The sequence below is a fragment of the Manis pentadactyla genome, chromosome 4 (genome assembly GCF_030020395.1).
Source record: "Manis pentadactyla isolate mManPen7 chromosome 4, mManPen7.hap1, whole genome shotgun sequence".
NCBI lineage: Eukaryota > Metazoa > Chordata > Mammalia > Pholidota > Manidae > Manis > Manis pentadactyla.
Window position 1 is genome coordinate 25,772,924 of NC_080022.1, and position 18,321 is coordinate 25,791,244.

Here is an 18,321-nt window from a genome sequence, read left to right on the forward strand (position 1 = left end):
TGGTAATCACCACTACAGAAGGGGCATGTTATGGAGGCACATCAAGACAGTGAGCTTTTCTTGGACTGGGGGATGGAATGGCTGATTTAAGGAGGGAAGTAGGATTTTAGCTGGATCCTGAGGCCTGGGTAGAGACTTGACAAGGTGAAGATTTACTCAACAAATACTGATTGAGCATCGTTACACACTGAACATTGTGGTAGATAATGAACATACACCCAAGTGAACAGTCCCTGGCTTGATGAAGACAGGCAATAAACACAATAAATTTATATAAAGTCATTAATTAAGGATGCTATAAAAGAAAAGGTCTTGGAGTTATGAGAAAGAATACGGATGGGGGAAGCATACAATAGGTGGTCTGGGAGGGCCTCTCTGAGGTGGTGACCTTCGAAGGTGGGACCTAAAATTAAGCAAGGTAGCCATGCAGTTGGGAAAAGGGCCTTGGTACAGAGAGCATGGGCAAAGCCCTGTGAAAGGGAAGGGGACCTGGAAGAGGGTGGGGCTGGATCAAGGTGAGCAACAGGGGACACCAGGAGATGAGGGAGGGGATGAGGCAGGAGCCAGATCATGCAGGGTCTCATGAGGGCTGCTGTCATAACAAAATACCACACACTGTGTGGCTTCAACAACAGACACATAATGTCTCATAGTTTTAGAGGTTAGAAGTTCAAGATCAAGGTGTGGCCAGGGTTGGCTCCTTCTGAGCCCTCTCTCTTGACATTAATGTCATCTTCTCCCTACGGTCTTAATTGTCTCCCTTCTGTACATCTGTGTCTAAATCTCTTCTTGCAAGGACACCAGTCATACTGGATTAGGGCCCACCCTACTCTGATTTAACCTGATTACCTCTTTAAACCCCTGCCTTGAAATGTAGTCACATTCTGAGGTACTGGGGGTTAGGACTTCAATATACAAATTTTGGAGGAACACAGTTCAGCCCATAACAGGTAGGGAAGACTTCTCAGGTGGATGGAGGAAAACAAGCAAATGCATAACAAAATGTGTATATTTGGAGAGATCTCTGTTAGGGCTGTGTATAGCATGGCTGCTTAAGTGGAGATGCTCTGGAAAGGTGGACAGCTTAATACCAGACAGGTAGATTTGAATTTCTAGGAATTAGATGTCAACTGGCATGGCCTGGCATGTACCCTGACTTCTCTGTGGGTAATAGATAGGAAGGGAAGGAGCAAAGGAAAATCACTTGGGAGGTTACTGGAATAGTCTGAGTTGGACGTGGTGTTAGCAAAGGCAGACATGGGGCCATGGGACAACCGCAGGGCAAGAAAGAGGCAGGAGTCCAAGAGATAGTACAGCCCTGCCCCATCTAGCCTGAGTGAGTGGCTCTCAGGCCTGGCTCCCCACTGCCCCTTCCATTCTCCTCAGGAGCAATAGGCAGGCACGAGTAAGGGTCTCGTCACAATATTATTCTTCAAAAAAGCCCAATAAGGTATAGTGACTTGCCGAGATAAGCTTAATATCCAGATAAAATCAGAGTTCGTTTTAGAGAGAAAACAAGGCCTGATGCTCTGGAGAACTTGGCCTGATTCAAGTCAAGAGGCTGTAGACTGAAAGTGATGCCCTGAAATTTTCTTTCTGACTCAAGAAGAAAATTAAAAAAGAGCCTTCTGAAGCCAAGAAAGAGCAAATTTGAGGCTCTAGCAGTGAGGGTGGAAATAGAGGATGAGGGGCAAGCAGGACTGTAGAGAAAGGCTGCAGAGCAAAGGTGAGGGCTCGGAGGAAGAGCCTGGGGTCTGAGTGGAGGGTAAGGATTTTAAATCATGAGCATGATCAGACAGAAGCTGGCATTTCGCAAGAGGGACGCCGTCACGGTAGAGATGGTAATGATCTGATTCCCAAGGAAAGATAACAGAAGAGGTTTTGAAAGAAAAGAACAAACTGCAGTGGGGCCTTGGGCCTCCACAGCCAGTAGGGTGAAGGGTCCATTGTCCAGACCATTCCTCCAGTGCTGTCAAATGCTGGGGCCACTGATTCTCACATTTATTGCAAGAAATTCTCCATTTGTGAATCAAGGAAAGGAATAAAGCTCACATCAGTGGCAAAAGAGGTCAAATTTTTCCTCTGCTTGTCAGAGGCCATAATCCACAGGAGAGGGGCTATTCCAGGCTATCATCTCTACTTGAAGTTCTTCCAATCAGCTGTGCTACCATGCCTCCGTGCCTTTACTCATGCTGTTTCCTCTGACTGTAATACCATTCCCTCTCTCACTGTGTGGAGTAAATGATTCCTAATGATCATTCTTCTCAGCGTCACCGCTCCCAGGTAGCCTTTCCTAACCACCTTCCCTGCCTGCCCCCCTTGCACACACACACATACCCCTTACTGGGTCAGATGTCCTTGCAGTGTGGACAGGTCGCTGGACATCAAAAATGGATGCTTCCCCTTCCCTAATATAAAACAATGGCTTTTAACCAGAGGCAATTTTGCCCCCCAGGGGACATTTGACAATGTCTCCAGACATTTTAGGTTGTCACAACCACAGAGTGGTACTGACACCCAGCAGATAAAGGCCAAGGATGCTGTCACAACATCCTACTGTGTGCAGGGAAGCTTCCTTCCTGCCCAAAGAATTATTTGGCCAAAAATGTCAGTATTGCTGAAGTGTCACTGAGAAGTGAATGCCCAGCCAGAAGTACATTTTCTAGTCCCCTTTGTAGTGGGTGAAGTCATGGACAAAGTTCTAGTTAAAAGAATAGGTAAGCAGAAGTGGTGTGTGTCACATCGAGGCTTATCCCATAAAATCCTGTCATCCTTACTCCATCTGCTGGCGTGCTATAGAGCATTTGGGTTCCTAGAGGATGGCCATGCCACGAGACGGAAGCTTGAATCCCAAATCACTGTGAGGAAGAAACCAACCAGGGACAGACCTTTAACAGAATGAAGCCCCTGAAGTATTGGGGTGTTACAGCAGCTACCAATGCCCTTATACACCCCTCTGTGTTTTTTTCTATAGTATCCTGTGAGTCATTCGCTTACTCCTCACTTACTCATTCATTAGTTCCTGCCACAAAACATTGATCTGCATGCCAGGTTCCCTGCTGGTGTTGAGGATGCAGATAAAAAGAAAAATATGATATTCCCAGCAGCCCCTGCCCACAGGAGGTTGATCTTTTGTTGAGAAGAGAGTTAAACAGTAAAATCTGATTAATTACTCCAAGAAAAATACAGGATATGATGGAAATGAGAAGGGCTCGTAGCTCAGCCTGGGAAGAGAAGCAGGTGAAAAATGGGACTTTCCCCAAAGGAAGTGGTGGGCAGGTGCAGGAGGGTAGACACAGCGTGAAGAATCTGCAGTGCCCATAGCAGCCCGGGATGCGCCTGTGGGAGGAAGGCACTACACACTCCTTATACGCTGTTAGATGGTATACAGCAGGCCTACTGTACTGTACATACTATTCTGCGACTCTCCAATCTCTGTAATTGTCGGTTTTCTCATCTGTCCCTCTTCCCACCCACCAGCGGACTGGGAGTTCCCTGTGGCAAAAACCTTCTCCTGAAGGTCTCCTGAGTCCCTAGAGCCTGTAGTATGTCCAGTATTCTCTCCTCTTGGACGTCCTACAGGACCCTCTGCCCAGTCTGCTCACAACCGAACTTACCCACTTCCAAACCATCACCACAAGTCACGTCTGCTTCATCCCTCATCTCAGGAAGCAGTCAGTCTTCATGTCCACCCAGTCCTGAGCCAGAAACCTGGAAAATCATCCTGGGCTGCACTCTCACTCAGCCCTGACATCCAGGCGGTTCCTGAGTCCTCTAAATTCTGCATTCGTAACATCTCCCAGATCCTAGCTAAGACCCCATTGTCCTCCTTCTGGGCTTCTTACAGCAGCCACATGTGAGCACCTCACCTCTGCTTGTTCCCTAGTCAATGGATCTTCTTCTTCACCGCCAGTTAACTTTTAACTGATTTCACAGCTCCCCTACCTTCCCACAACGTTTCCCCATGGCCTGCAGAGTGAAATCCAAACTCCCTGCTAGACCCTCCATACAAGAGTCTCTGTTACCTTCCCCTGCCTGCTCCCTAGCCTCCTGTCTCCCCGCTCCCCACCTCTTATGCTCCAGCCACCCCAATGAGTCCCTTGCACTCCCGAAATGAGTGTGCTTTTTCTCTCCCTTCCCACTGGGTCCTTGTACATGCTGCTCCCTCTGCCTGGAATGTTTTTCTACTCCTTCTGTGTCTGGTGTTTTCCTGTTTGTCCTCCAAAACTCTGTCCAGGTGTCAGCTCTTACAAGCAATCTTCACCAGTGCCATTCAGAGTGCCTGGTACATGGTGGGCTTTCAGTAGAGCTTTGCTGGATGGATGCATGCATGCATGAGCAGGTGCTCAGTAATGTCTGTGGAATGGGCCCAAAGGTGTCTCTCCAAGACTTCATTATCCGAGTTCTTTAAAGAAATGCCTTCTCTGAGTTATGATTTAATGTTATGCTTGCTTTCTGTCATCAGAGAACCCTGATGTGAGAAACCGACCAACTTAATGGCATTTCTATCTTTATGAAAACAGAATTGAATATATTGCCCACTATGTCACTCAGTGTCCTTTATACAAGGACTCATGATAAATTCATGCTTGGGGTTATTTCCAGGAAACATTTTGTCTCTGCAGATGAAGATGTGTATTTTCTGCTGTCAGAAAATAAAAATTCTGCCTTCCAACATGTTTCCATTTTTGCTTTCTCTGACAAATAGGGTTACCCAGTTTTATTACCTCATTACCTCTTTGCATTCTGACCAATTCAGGTACCTGAAAGTAGCAACTCTTTCTGCTTTCTTTCTTTAAATGGAGTCAGTTCTTGTGTTATTCTTCGATGCCGTAATTTTTACTTTGTAATCCAAAAGCTGCCTCAAATCATCTCAGCAGTCAGCTAGTATAAATCTTACATGAATGTATATTGGTGACCAGTGTCCTGACGTGGAAGATATGGAAGAAAGAGCAGAACACCAAGCTTCTAGTTGAGAGGGATTCTACTGAGCCTCTCCGGGAATTCCTGGGGCACCTGTCATGACAGGGGTCTGACAGAAAGGCCAAAGCAGGAAGCAGAAGGTCAACCACATTCTGATTTTGTTGACACCATACTGAGTCACCACTGCCAAGTCGTATCCTTTTCCTCCACCACCTACAGGCTTCCTTTCCCCTAATTTTAAATGCCAATCTCAGAGCTACCATGTTCACATTAATAACTAGTAATAACAATAAGTGATATCTTTTATTGTGGGAACACCCTGCGCCAGACACTGTGCTGAGAACTTTATGTGCAATTCCCTGTTTAAAGCTCTTCCACTCTGAACCTATTGTTTTTACCACTCTGCAGATAATGAAATGCCAGAGACGTTAAGCGTGTGCAAAGCCATCCTTTAGTAAGTAGCACAGCAGGAATTCAAATTCAAGTGTGTCAGCTGCCACCACCCAAGCTCTTAGCAATCTCCTTACATGTGGGCAAGGACTAGAGGCAATAATAAGGAATGGAATCCCCTGGGAAATGGCAGGAGTGCTGATGGTGACGCCAGGGACGCCAGGAGAGAGAAGCCACAGAGTCACAGCTTTGCTTCTACACACCTTGGTGTCCTTTTCAGAGTCCTGGAGGTGACTGGCCACTCTGTGGCCAGGTTCATTTGCTGGGACAACATCCAGGGGAGGCCCACTGTAGTGTCACATACCTACACCCTCCTCATCCTCCAGTTCTGATGGTTGGCCCCTTAAGAAATTTACCTGGCATCTCCCTATGCATGGGCCCACCTCTGGGCATTGCAGTCCGTTGGATATCATTGGCATAGTAATGAGGCGTCTCTATGGTTTCTTAGGGGCTTACAAAAAAGTTTGAGGCCTAAAAGTGTTTTTATTAGCTCCACCATACAAAGAAGAAAACTGCAATATTTTAATCAGTAAATATTTAATTAAATGCAAAGCACGACATTATGTCAACTTCATTAACTGTTGAATTCAGTAGTCATAAAAATTTCATTACATTTGATAACAATTTCTATGTTGGAGTTGTTTTCTCACTATGCTAGATTTCCCAGGTAGGCACCAAGATTGGTGAGAAATCATAGTTAATCGTAAATTAAATAAAATCACTCATGGCCAAAAATTTTCAAAGGCAAAATGGAAAAAAATTTTTTTTCAATTTTCTTTTATAGCCAAAAAGTTATATTTATGGGGACAGGTGGGTGACTATGTTAGATGGGGAATAGGGCCTACAAGTATAAGCTGGCTTAGGGTCCATGAAGATCTTAAAAGAGCACAGGCCATGCATCCCTTTCTGAGTCCTGCCTCCTGGCTATTTATGTCTGTGATGATGGCCAGGTGAACAGAGGCTTTAGCTGGAGAGCAGGTTGGGAGAGTTGCCTCCTTCTGAGTCTCTCCTGGTTCCAATTAGAAAAGGAAGAATCCCAGAATCCTACATAATGCTAACATTTGCTGGGCACATAGCATATGCCATACTAACTATCCCAAGCATTGTACAGGGATCAATCTCAGTTGTCACAAAGCAACTCTATCCCTATTTCACAGAGAAGCAAACAGAGGTATGAAGAGGTTAAACAACCTTCCCAGGGTCATAGGGGTAGTAATGGGTGACTTAAGAACCTGGCCAAACAATTTGAACCCACTGTTCAAGGTGTTAAAGACAGAATAGTGAAGAAGACAGCCTGGTCCCTGTCTTATTTTAGAGCCTGAAATGAAGCATTCGAGATCATGGACACCATTTCACGTGCTGGACACATGCATACATATATGCTGGAGGAACGTAACTGCATGTTGAGCTGAGACTGGAATAAGCTCAGTTTTCCCCATCCCTGCTGTGTCCCAGGCACTTATGGAATGCTCTGCCCCCTTCACTAGCCTGTGATCTGTAAGTTAGAGGTCTTACTCATCTTCTAGCCCTGCACCTTGCACAGTCTTGGCATATGGTAGCTGCTCAGAAATGAACAAAACCTATAAAGGTTTAATTAATGATCTGAGTCTATTCTTCCATCACAGGGTGATTTCCCCAGGACATCTCAAGTTCTCCCTCCCTACACACAGCACAAAAGCTGTTATTCAGAAACTCCAGGGGCACACATTGCAATGTTATCAACAAGGAAACTAACAGAGAGCATTTTGATGTGTCTTTTATGTGCCAAGTGTCCTTCTAAGGACTGTCCATGTGTTAAGTAATTACTTAGTAATAAAACATATACAGCAATGCTAAGAAGCAGTCATTCTTTATTATCATCCCATTTTAAGGATGAGGAGACCAGGTGTTCGGAGCCAAATGGTGCCCTTCCAAATTTGCATGTTGACGTCCTGTCTCTTAGTACCTCAGAATATGACTGTATTTAGAGACAGGAGCTTTAAAGTGCAGTAAAGGCTCATTAGGACGGGTCCTAACCCGGTATGACTGGTGTCCTTATAAGTGGAGGAGGTTAGGACACAGATATGCACAGAGGGCAGACCCTATGAGACATAGGGGAGAGATAGCTGTGTATAAGCCGAGAGAGGCCGTAGAAGAAATCAACCCTCCCGACATCTTATCCTGGATTTCTAGCCTCCAGAACTGTGAAAAAATTAATTTCTGTTGTGTAAGCCACTCAGCTGGGCACTTTGTTATGGCAGCTCTAGCAAACTAATACACCAAGGCCCAGGTAACGTGTGTAAGCTCACATTGCCAGAAAACATGAACTCAGAATTTGAACCCAGGTAGTCTGGTTCCAGAGTCTATGTGTTTTGACATAATGAAACTGTTTTCTGTGCTGTCTGCAATGACAGCCACAAGTCACATGTGGCCCTTGAAATGTGGCTAATGTAACTAACTAACTGACATTTTAATCTAATTTCCATTAAAATAGCCCCATGTGGCTAGCAGCTACCCTATTGGATGTAGTTCTATACTGTTTCTAAGTACTACAGTTTTTTGCAGAATCTTCTAGAAACTTTGGGTGTGTGCTCCAGGAGACATGTGCCTATTTTTGTTCCCTAGCCCTACTGCAATCTTTTCTAATTTACTCCTGTTGCCTTGCCTCCTCCTAAAGGGGAGAGAGGACAGGAGAAGGAGGGAGTGAGCTGGCTAACTTTCCAGAATCCCACGGCCTGGACAGTGCAGGGCCGTTGGCGTTCTGCTCTAAGCATAGGTGTTAGCCAGCCAAATGCCAAGCAGCACAAACACTGAGTGACATTTTCAGAACTATTAATATTTCATCAGAATGATCACTTTCCCTTTAAATACAGTATCTTAAAAGGTTTTCTCCTTTCTTAACTATCATTTTATTCACTCTTGGTCCTCAGAATTTTCCCCGAAGGAACACATCTTCAATTTTATAATGGAAATCAAAGGGGAATGAAGCTCGGATTTCAAAATTTAGAGTCAACATTTCCAGGAACTCAGGCACTCTGTAAAGAGCAAGGTTGTGTATTGGGCACCTACAGTATGCCCAGCAGTTTACCTGCAGTATGTCATTAATTCATGTAACACAGATTGATTGAGAGCCTTCTATGTGCCAGAAATGTGATCTTGGTAATAATTAACATCATTTACAGAAAAGGGTTCCTTCTCTTCCTTGTGTTTCATATCAAATGGTACCTTACCTCCAAAAAGAGGCCTGCCTGGATGCCACCTATGACTGCCTCTACTCCCCTCCCCATCTCTTCCTTTCTTTGGTTAGTTTCTATCTTATTTCATCTGTAATTATTGCTCATCTACTGGCCTTGCTAGCTTGTGATCTATCACCCTCCACTAGAATACAGGTTCCAGGAGTGCAGGGACCAAGCCAGTTTAGTTCACCTTCATGCTTCCTCCGTTTCTGGGAAGTCACCTGGCGCAGAGCAGGGCTCAATCAATATTTGGGGAATGAATGAATGAACAAGGGTCAGAGGAGTCAAGAAAGTTTTAGGGTCACAAAGCTAGGAAGTGGCAGCGTCAGGGTTCAACTCCAATCTCTGTATTTGCTACGTTCTTCTTTCCCATCCCCTCCATCTTCCTTGTCAGGGAAACACTGGAGAACAACCCCTGACTGCTGGGGCGGGAAAGGGCCCGGCAGGCGTGGATGCAGTGTCAGCTTCGAGTTTAATGGAGCAGCTCCAGAGAGGTGGAGCCCACTGGGCAGCAAACAGCTAACGTCCCCCCTCTCTCCACCTCAGTCCCTGACCTCCACTCCTGCCCACCTGCCAGCCCGGTACCCCGGTCTCGCGGAACCCGGCACAGGACAGAGAGGTGTAGCTCAGTGGCTGAGAGCGAGGGGTCTGGCTGGGTGCCTGGGTGTGGATCCCAGCCCCCCTTCCTAGTGAGCCTTGGACACACTCTATAACTGAGACTCGGTTTCCTCAAATACAGAACGATAATAATCAGTGGTACTGACTTCCTGAGTTTGTTAGGATCGAGCATGATACCTAAAGCCCAGGGCTTTGCACAGGGTAAGAGCCCAATAAAATGTCAGGCAGGACCCTGGCAGGCGCTGAGGTTTCTGCAGAGTAGCGAAGGCGCGGTGCCCTTGATTTCTAACCGGGCAGAGGGCTCTGGGATTCGCCGGAGAGGGGCCCCACCGGGCCCCACCCCCACCCCGCGGGAGGGCCTAGGGCACCGAACCCCCCCGCGCACCGAGCCGTTGCGTTTGAAACCCACTGCGGAGTTTCAGCTCTGGACAGGAAGGTGTGGGCGCCACCGGCCCCGGCCCGCCAAGGCAGCGCCCTTTGAAAGCGGTGGGACCCGTGCTGAGGCCGACTGCAGCCCCACGCAGAAGCGCGGCAGGTGTCTGCTGGGGGGCGCTGGGGCGCCGCCGGCGGGCAGCGGGCGGCTGACGCGCTCGGGCGTTTGGCTGCGGGCGGCAGAGGGGCGCTGTAGAGGGGGCAGCAGCCGGGAGCAGGGCGAGCGAGGCGGGGCTCAGCGGGCCGGGGCCGGCGCTGGGGCCTGGCCGTTGGCCCTCGGCGGGCGTGGGGTCCATGGGAAGGGCCGGGAGAGAACGTCAAGGCGGGCTCCTGCCCCCGCCGGGCCTGGCACGGTGCCAGGTCCCCATCCCGGCCATCCGCGAGGCCTAGAGGGCAGGCGTGGACTGAGCCCCAGCCGCAGCAAGGTGTCACGAGCGGCCTGTGGCAACGGGGAAGTGCCGGGGACTGCAAGGAGAGCCGGCCCTCCGCCTCCAGCTGTTCCCAGATGTCATTCGGCCCGCCTAGGCGGCTGGTTCCTGAGCTCAGGGGGATTCCACGGTTACTAAGCTACTGGTTTTTGTTGACTTTTAAATATTTTCTTCTAAGGGAGAGGGGGAGGGCAAAAGTCAGGGAAGAGAAAGTTTTAAAAAATCAAAATAAGTTGCCCCTTCCCAAAAGAAAACTGTCTTCCATTCCCAACTCACATACAGATGGAAGGCCTCTGAATATAGCCACCTTGCTGGAGCAACAGCCACACAGAACCAGCCTGCTTCTGCCCACCCTCGTCTCCCTTTCTGGTGAATGAGGGGTGGCGGTGGACGGTCGGTCCCCCTGTCTTCGAGCCCCGAGTGGACAAAGGGAGTTCCGGAAAGAGAGGAGGAAAATGGCCAGTGGGAGTGGGTTCCCTTGGTCCTTGGCCCTTGTGGCCAAGCACCCCTCCGCCCTGGGCCCATTCCCCAGATACATCTGGATCCACCAGGACACACCCCAAGACAGCCTAGACAAGACTTGCCATGAAATCTGGAAGAGGGTTCAGGGCCTGCCTGAGGCCCTGCAGCCCAGGCCCTCCAAGGAACAGCTCTCTGCCACCATGGCTGGAACTCCAAGAGACAAAGGGAACAGCTTCCAAGAAGAGTGAGTGTCCCCCTTTTGGGATGGTCCCAAGGGGTGAGGGAGGAGACCAGGTCTGACCTCCTGGGGGCATGTTTCTGGCCCGTTGTTCATTCCGGTTAAGCCCTAAAGGCTGCATACTTTTCCTCCACCTCCCGGGGTCCTTTGTCCATTCTTTCCAGGGGAGTTAACTGGGGTCCTGAAGTTACCTGGGGCAAAGGGCCAGATCAGAGCTGCATTTCTGCTGCCTCTTTCCGAGCCCTCTAAGGGCCCCTTTCTCATCCTAAAGGCATAGGTAACCCAGATGTAGATCTGAGGACCTTGAAAAACCACCATAGCCAGGGATGAGGGTTAGGTGCCATGGCCTTGCCCTGAGACAACTAGAAGATCCTTCCCCCTTCCCACACCCACAGACTAGACACTGGCACAGATGAGTCTGGTGGTTTTAAACCACATCTGGAATTCCCTAATACAGGGAGCAGCTGTCCCATTCAGCCTCCAGAGAAAGCTGCTGCAAGAGCACACATCAAAATATTTACTGGGAAGGCATTGACATATTCAGAGGACATAATAGAAAATTAGAGTGCGGGAAGATGGCTGTAAATAGCCCTTTTCCTGGATGGGAAATCCTGTGTCTGGGAAACACAGAGCTAAATGTTTCTCCACCAGGGTAGAGTTGGGCAGATATGGGGATGGGTATTCATAGGGAAAGGAAGGAGGGACCTCTTTAGGAAAAGCAAGTGAATCTGCCATGGTTATTAATGCCACCATTGAGCACTTGTTCAGTGCTTTGCATCTTCAAACTGGGCTTCAAACATTAATCTTCCCAGAGTCTCTATGAGGCAGGTATTAGTGTCCCCATTTTACAGATGGATTAAGTGTTAATAATTAAGTGTAAATTAAGTGATAATTAAGTGTTGCCTGTTCCAACACATGCTCCAGTTCAGTTCAGAGATGCTCTAGGGTTGGGGAACCATTCAGGCAATTATCAGCTGCGTCTGGTTTCAGAGATTTCTGTGCAAGAGCTAAGAAGAAAGTCAAAGTGTAACTGCTACCCAGGTCTGCACTCCCTGCTGTCCCTTTTTGGGCTGCAGATGAAGGTGGGAGGCACTTTGGCTGTTACGGCTTCCCCTGCCCTGTGCTCCGCACAACATGGTTGGGATGGGAATGGCCTGTCTACTGCCCAAATCCTACTGTCCAGACCTCCAGTGGCACCGAGCCCCTCTCCCCTGCCCATTGCCATCTGCTCTGGGACAGGCTCTTGGCAGCGGGCCTGTGGGCTGTACTCAGCTCTCAATGGCCAGCCAGCTGATTGTCCACTTTATAGACCGAGGGTCAGTGGCAATTTCCAGTAGATGGCACCCTCTCTGCCAGGTCACACTGAATTAATGGAGACAGGCTCTACTTCCAGTCTGCACTTGGCTGAAAAGTGAACTGGCGCACCTTTGGCCAGTGACTAAACTCCATTTGGCCTTGATTTGCTCATCTGCAAATTGAGGATGATGTGCCCTGCCTCGTCCACCTCAGAGTTGATAATGAGGATCAGCCGTGATGGGAGAGAGGAAACCAAAAGCTGCCTTATGCAAATGAGGCTGTCCTTAAATGGAACTCTCAGGGTCTGGGGTTTAGTTGTTGGTTTTCACACTATGCTCAGACCTTCAGGTGTTTCAGGGGCCGCCCTGGAGTCAAATGGCCTGGTTGCTGGGCCCCAATCCCACTTCAGCCAGAGCTGTTCAGACACAGCTTAGTTTCCTCATCTGCCAAATGGGATTTGCTTAACTGGAGCTCTGAGGAAAGGTTACTGTTTGAAGAGAGGGTTCTGCTACTGAGTAACGAGCTGGAAAACCACTGCCCTAGATGAATAAATGAGATCACCGCTATGTAGGTGTCAGCCAGGTAGATCACAATGATTCTGGAAATAAAGGCCTCTGTGTTGGTGGAGTCAGACAACTGTTCTCAGGTCACATTTCAGCCCTGGGCCAGCTGCTTCAGGATTTGTTTCATTTATGTGAGCTTTAGTTTCCTCATCTGCCAAATGGGGGTGATTACTGTGCATTTTGTAGTGTTGCTGGGATAATTAAATGGGATATTTAAATATTCCTGGTAATAACTACAATGTGTAAAAATCCCTTGTAATAATGATGATGATGATGGTGATAATTTCTTTAGGACCTACAATTATCACATGAGGTAGGTAACATTTTAAACACCCCTCTCTTTTATGCAAATATTCACATGCATAAAATAAAGTAGCATAGTGAATGTCTGAGTGACTATTAGTGAGTTTCATTAAGTATCAAATTTGTGCCATTCTTGTTTCAGTTCCTTCATCTCCTGTTTTTAAATGAAATCCTTTTTACTAATGAGGTGACAGATTGGGAGGGGTTAACTTTGCTGCCCAAGACCTTACAATTAGGAAGTGGTAGTTTCTGCAGGCCAACCCAGGACCATGTCAGCCACTACTTGAGACTGTGGGCTACCTTCCCCTGGGAATGAAGCCTGTTTTTGGATAGTTAAAATATTTGGCAGTCCCATGTTCTGAATTGTCACAGATAGATAACAAATTTCAAATCCAGAGAGCTGTCTAGCATGTTCTGGGAAAGCTTTGGGCCCACCAGTCACTTCTCAGCTAATTTTTCCACTGCTTAATTTGTAGACCTGATTTGGGTGATTTTTCTCATATTAGGGTGGCTACAGAAGTAAGTTCTAGAACTCTCATTAGCCAAATATTTTCTTGACTCTATTCCTATATATTATAGAAATCCAGACATGTCAAGATTGAAGGGGATCTTTGAAGCTTTCTCCTGCTGCATACATCTCTTCCTCAAGGTCCTTACCAAGTGATTATCCACTTATACTCTTCCTTAGATGGGGAGCTCACCACTTCCTAAGGTAGCTCCCTTCCTTGCTGTGCACCCTGTCAAAAGACCATCTTCTTCCTATGCTGAAGCTGTCTCTATCAAACTAATGCCCATTGCTCTGGATTCTGTCATTAGGGCTCTAAACCAATAGCTCTTTCTGTCACTCAGTAGCTCTTTGCATATTAAAAGATGGCAACAGTATTTCTCCTAGCATTTCTTGTTTCTACAGCTGAATGCCTCTGGTTTTCTAAGTTTCCCCTCACATGCCAACTCGGTCAGTTTCCTGCCCACACTGCTCATCCTTGTGGCCATGCAACAACCAGAACCAAGTACAGTAATGCAGGTGTGGTCTAATCTGTTCGGACTGGATCGTCCCATTTACACCGAGTATCTTCATGCAGGCAACAAGTGTTTATTGAGCATCTACCATGTGCCTGGCATGTGCTAAGAGCTAGATAAGGCTCTGCCTTCCTAGAGCTTCTGTTCAAGTAGGGGAGAGAAACTAAAAACAAGTAAATAAAAACCTGATGGCTTCAGAATGTGACAAGAACCAGTTTCAGTTGGAGGAAATCACTAATAAACACATAAAAATAAACCAGGTAATTTCAGATAGTGATGAATGCTCTGATGGAAATAAAACTGAGTAAAGTAGTAGGGAGTGTGTCTTTGGATGGGATGGTCAGGGAAGGGCTCTTTGAAGAGAGGTGGTCGTTTGACCTGAGACCTGGACACTATGAAGGAACCAGTGAGATGAAGATGTAGGGAAGGACATCCAGGCAGCAGGAAGAGCAATTGTAAAGACCCTGAGGCGGCAGTGTGTGTAGAGAGGGACAGTGTGACTGGGGTGCCATGAGGGATGGGACATGAGATGAGGTGATAACAAAAGCAGGCTGGCAGGATCTTAGAAGTGTTGGAGGATCACTGTACAGAGTTCAGATTTGATTCTCCATGTTAGGGGACACCTGTGGAGGCTTTTTAGGAAGAGGGTGTAACATGGATGGATTCACTAGTTTTTAAACATCTTTCCAGCTGCTGTAGAGAGGAATCACAGGCACATGAGAGAGGAAGTGGGGACACCCTGGGAAGGTGCCACAGTAGTCAAGGGGGGCATGAAGTTGGTGGTGGCTGGATCAGAGTGTATGTAGCAGAGATGGAAACAGTGGGGGATTCAGTGTATATTTTGAGAGGAGCCCAAATATGCATGTACCCATGCTGATGGCTTGGGGCACACAAACAGAAACAGCAAATCTGAACTAAGATTTTTTAGCTGAAGCCCCTGGTTGGATAGTGGTGCCATTTCTGAGGTTGGGAAGAAACAGGGAGACATGGGCTTTTGGGGAGAAATCAATAGCTCTGCCTAGTGTCAATTAAACTGCAGAATTTTGCTCAGTTATCTTTTAATTACTCTTAAATTTGGGCTTAGAGAATTGTGGCAAGCCACTTCCTGACTCATATTCTAGGATTACTTTTGATGCATTCCCCTCATTGCTAAAACTTCTCATCCTCAGGATGAGAATTTGGGGTTTGCCATTGATTCCATTGCCCTGACTGGGAAGCGGCATTTGTTCATTCCTTCATTTATCGATTCATTCAACAAACACATTTGCCTTCTTGGTGCCAGGCCCTGTGCTGGGTCCCAGAGATAAGCAGGACAGAGCCCTTCTCTCAAAAAGTTCCTAGTCTAGTGAGTGGAATGGACACACATACCTCTGACAGCACAGACATTCAACAAATATTCATTGTGTACCTGCTGCATGCCTGACAAAGTATGAAAACAATACAGTGGTGGCAAAGATGGGACAGTCTTTGACCTCCTTGTGGCCATTCAGTATCTTAAGAAAGGCAGATCACAGCATATGAAGATAATGTTCTGATGAAGTATCAATGCCATCAGAGCCCATTGAGGGGTCACATGGCCTGGGCTTGGGGTTCAGGGAAGGCTTCCTGGAGGAGGCTGGAAGAGGCAAGATGGAAGTTCAAGAGTCGAGATCCCAGCCCTGTGAGTGTGATGGAAGGCGAGGCTACAGCCCTCTGGAAGCACAGGCTGGCAAGGTTATTTATCGCCACAACGGGCTCCATGGCGGTGTCTCCTGAGCTGGGACTTGAGAGGAGAGTAGAAGCAGCCTACAGAGAAAGTCCTCCAGGCACAGGCAAGGAGGGGAGGCTCCCCAGGACAGGCACAACGCACACAGGGTAGATGATGGTGCAGAGGCAGCCGGAGCTTGCTGGGTGTGGTCAGCTTCTCTGACTGCTTCCAGGCCCTCAGGCAGCACCTTAGAACTTCCCCACCTCCCCAAGTCAGACAGAACTCGGTCTGCAGTGTTAAAAGGCCTTGTGGCCCTCATCCCAAGCCAGACCCAAGTGGGAAGGTAACTCTACAGAAAGATGGGAAACCCATTTAAGCACATCAGTGGTTTCCTGATTGGCAGCCTTCTGAGGTATCTGCCATTGAGAGGAAAGAGGGCTCTTTAGTACTCTCTAAATCTTTCCCGTTTGGGTCCACCAGCCAGTCCTCCAGGCCGGTGGAGCCACTGGGGCCTCGACCCCAAGGTAGGGCCTCATTTGAACTGGTCTCCCAACAGTCCCATCCTTTGTGCTACTGTTATTTAAACAGTTGGATGAATCCTGCTTTTCTGGAAAAGTTGCTGGGAAGATAACCCCAATTCTATTTATTACTATTTTTCAAAAGCTGGAGACCTGGTGATGGGAGTGCTAAGGGCACGACTCACGCCCTTACTCTGGCTGATGTCTCAGAGCAGAAGCCACCTCTGAAGGCTTTGGGTTTTAATGCTGCAGGCTAGTATTTTCTCCCCTTTGAGGGGTCAGATGCCTCTGAGAATCCGAGGAAGCTGCCACACACCGTTTTGTCTGAAACACATCCTCACATTTCTCGACATTTTGTGAACGTTAGAGACCCCCTGGGCCCCAGGTTGGAATCCATTTCACCTGGACATTTAGGTTCTGCCTAAAGCTTCCCAGGGCTGGGTCTTAGCTGCTGCTGTGAACCCCAATCACAGCGACATCGATGCACCCCCCCATCCCGGTTATCAAGGGAATTAGTGCACGAAATGGTGCTGGCAGACAGACAGTCAAGCCCGGTGCCCCCAGCCCTTCCCTCCTCCAGTCTCCTCACACACCCTGCCAGTTACCTTCATGACGGTCTTTATGTCCTTGCCTCCCTGCTGGCCTCTCTCCTGCTGTTTCCAGAACAAGGATCTCATCTCCCTGCGTTTGCTTCCCTTCCCTCCTGCATGTCCTTCACCCTTTGCTGACTTCATCTTCCTGAAACACATCAACAGTGCAGCTCAGGCACCTTCTGTGGCTCCCTTACTGTCTTCTGAACCCCTTGACCTGGGCTCCAAGGGTCTCTGTAGTTGGCCTCATCTATATCTCTAGATGCGTCTCGCTGCTCTTCTCCAAACTCTATAAACCAAGATGACCACCAGCAGGGGGACATGGCCTTGCCTTTGCTCGGGTTATTCCACTAAAGAGTGCCTTTCTTCCACACCTGTCTGTTGAAATCCTACCCTTAAAGACCTAGTATAAGTATGTGTGTCATCCTCTGAATTTTTCACACTCACCCCATCCAACACCTTTTTTTCTTCCTCCCTCTTCCATGTTCCTCTTTTTAATTTAAGTAAGTAATGATATCCCCTCCCTTTCCTCAAGGTTAAAGGTGGCTTAGGTAACAATAAAATAACGAGAAGGGTGGATTCGAATCCCAGCACACTTCTCTGCTGTCACCAAGTTGCTCACATTATCTGTGCCCCATTTTCCTCGTTGGAAAAATGGAAAAAGTTAGAGTGACCACCGGAAAGGGTAATTGTGAACGGTAATGAAAGAATGTATGCAGAATTCACACAGCACCTGCCATAAATAATGATTCCGAGTTCGTCATCATCCCTGGAGGAAAAATCTTCCTCTACCCTTCCAGGCTCTTCTAGCTGGGAAATTGGCATGAGACAGATTAACAAGAGAACATACAATTTAATTTCATGTGTATGGGGAATCTGTATAGACGTGAGATCCCAAAGCAGATTAGGCCAAATGTGGTATATATATCATCCTGAACTAAGGCGAAGGGGGTAGGGGACTGGGGCTTCAAAGGGAAAGGTAGCAATTCACAGGAAAATGAAAAAAGACTAAGTATTTGGTAAACGAATGTTTGCTGGGCAATTCAGAAACAATAGCATGCAGAGAGGGATTTTAACGAACAGACTTTGCCAAATTCCTCCCTGTCTACCACTCCTAGTACATATTATGATGTAGTTATCTATGTTGTGAGCTGTCTTCCTGGAGCAGGCCCTCTATCTAAGCTCTTTGTAGGCAGTTAGGGGGAAGTCAAAGTTTCTGGCTGAGTTTTTGGGGCCTTGATTGTTTTCAGATCAAAATAATCTGCATGCCAAAGTGGTACATTTGGGGTCAGCCTGCCCTTGGCCCCCACATCATCATCATCATCATCACCATTATTATTATTATTAAGGATAAGATGGGTGGGTGGGGTGCTAATAAAGAATGGAATGTGGAGAGGAGACTTATATGCCAGAAAACCTAAGCTAAGAAAACTACTCAGTTGAGGCCAGCATTTTGCTTTGAGATTCTCTGCAATTAAGGCAGAAAGTGGAAGCCTAGCAGGCAGTTTCTGTAATTTAGGCCCTCCAATCAGAGCAAGCAGGAGAGGTCCTCTGGAGAGACAGATGCCTCCCTAGGTG

At 47.6% G+C, this 18,321-nt stretch overlaps 1 protein-coding gene across 1 annotated transcript in view; it reads left to right on the top strand.

Annotated features, from left to right (window-relative positions):
- The first annotated feature begins 9,376 nt into the window (after window positions 1–9,376).
- The window catches only part of C4H1orf94 (chromosome 4 C1orf94 homolog), a 34,370-nt gene continuing 25,425 nt past the window's right edge, over window positions 9,377–18,321 (top strand). Inside the window, exons 1-2 of the mRNA XM_057499446.1 lie at window positions 9,377–9,998; window positions 10,445–10,772. Coding sequence (XP_057355429.1) covers window positions 9,377–9,998; window positions 10,445–10,772 — 950 coding nt within the window. The remainder of the gene's footprint in view (window positions 9,999–10,444; window positions 10,773–18,321) is intronic.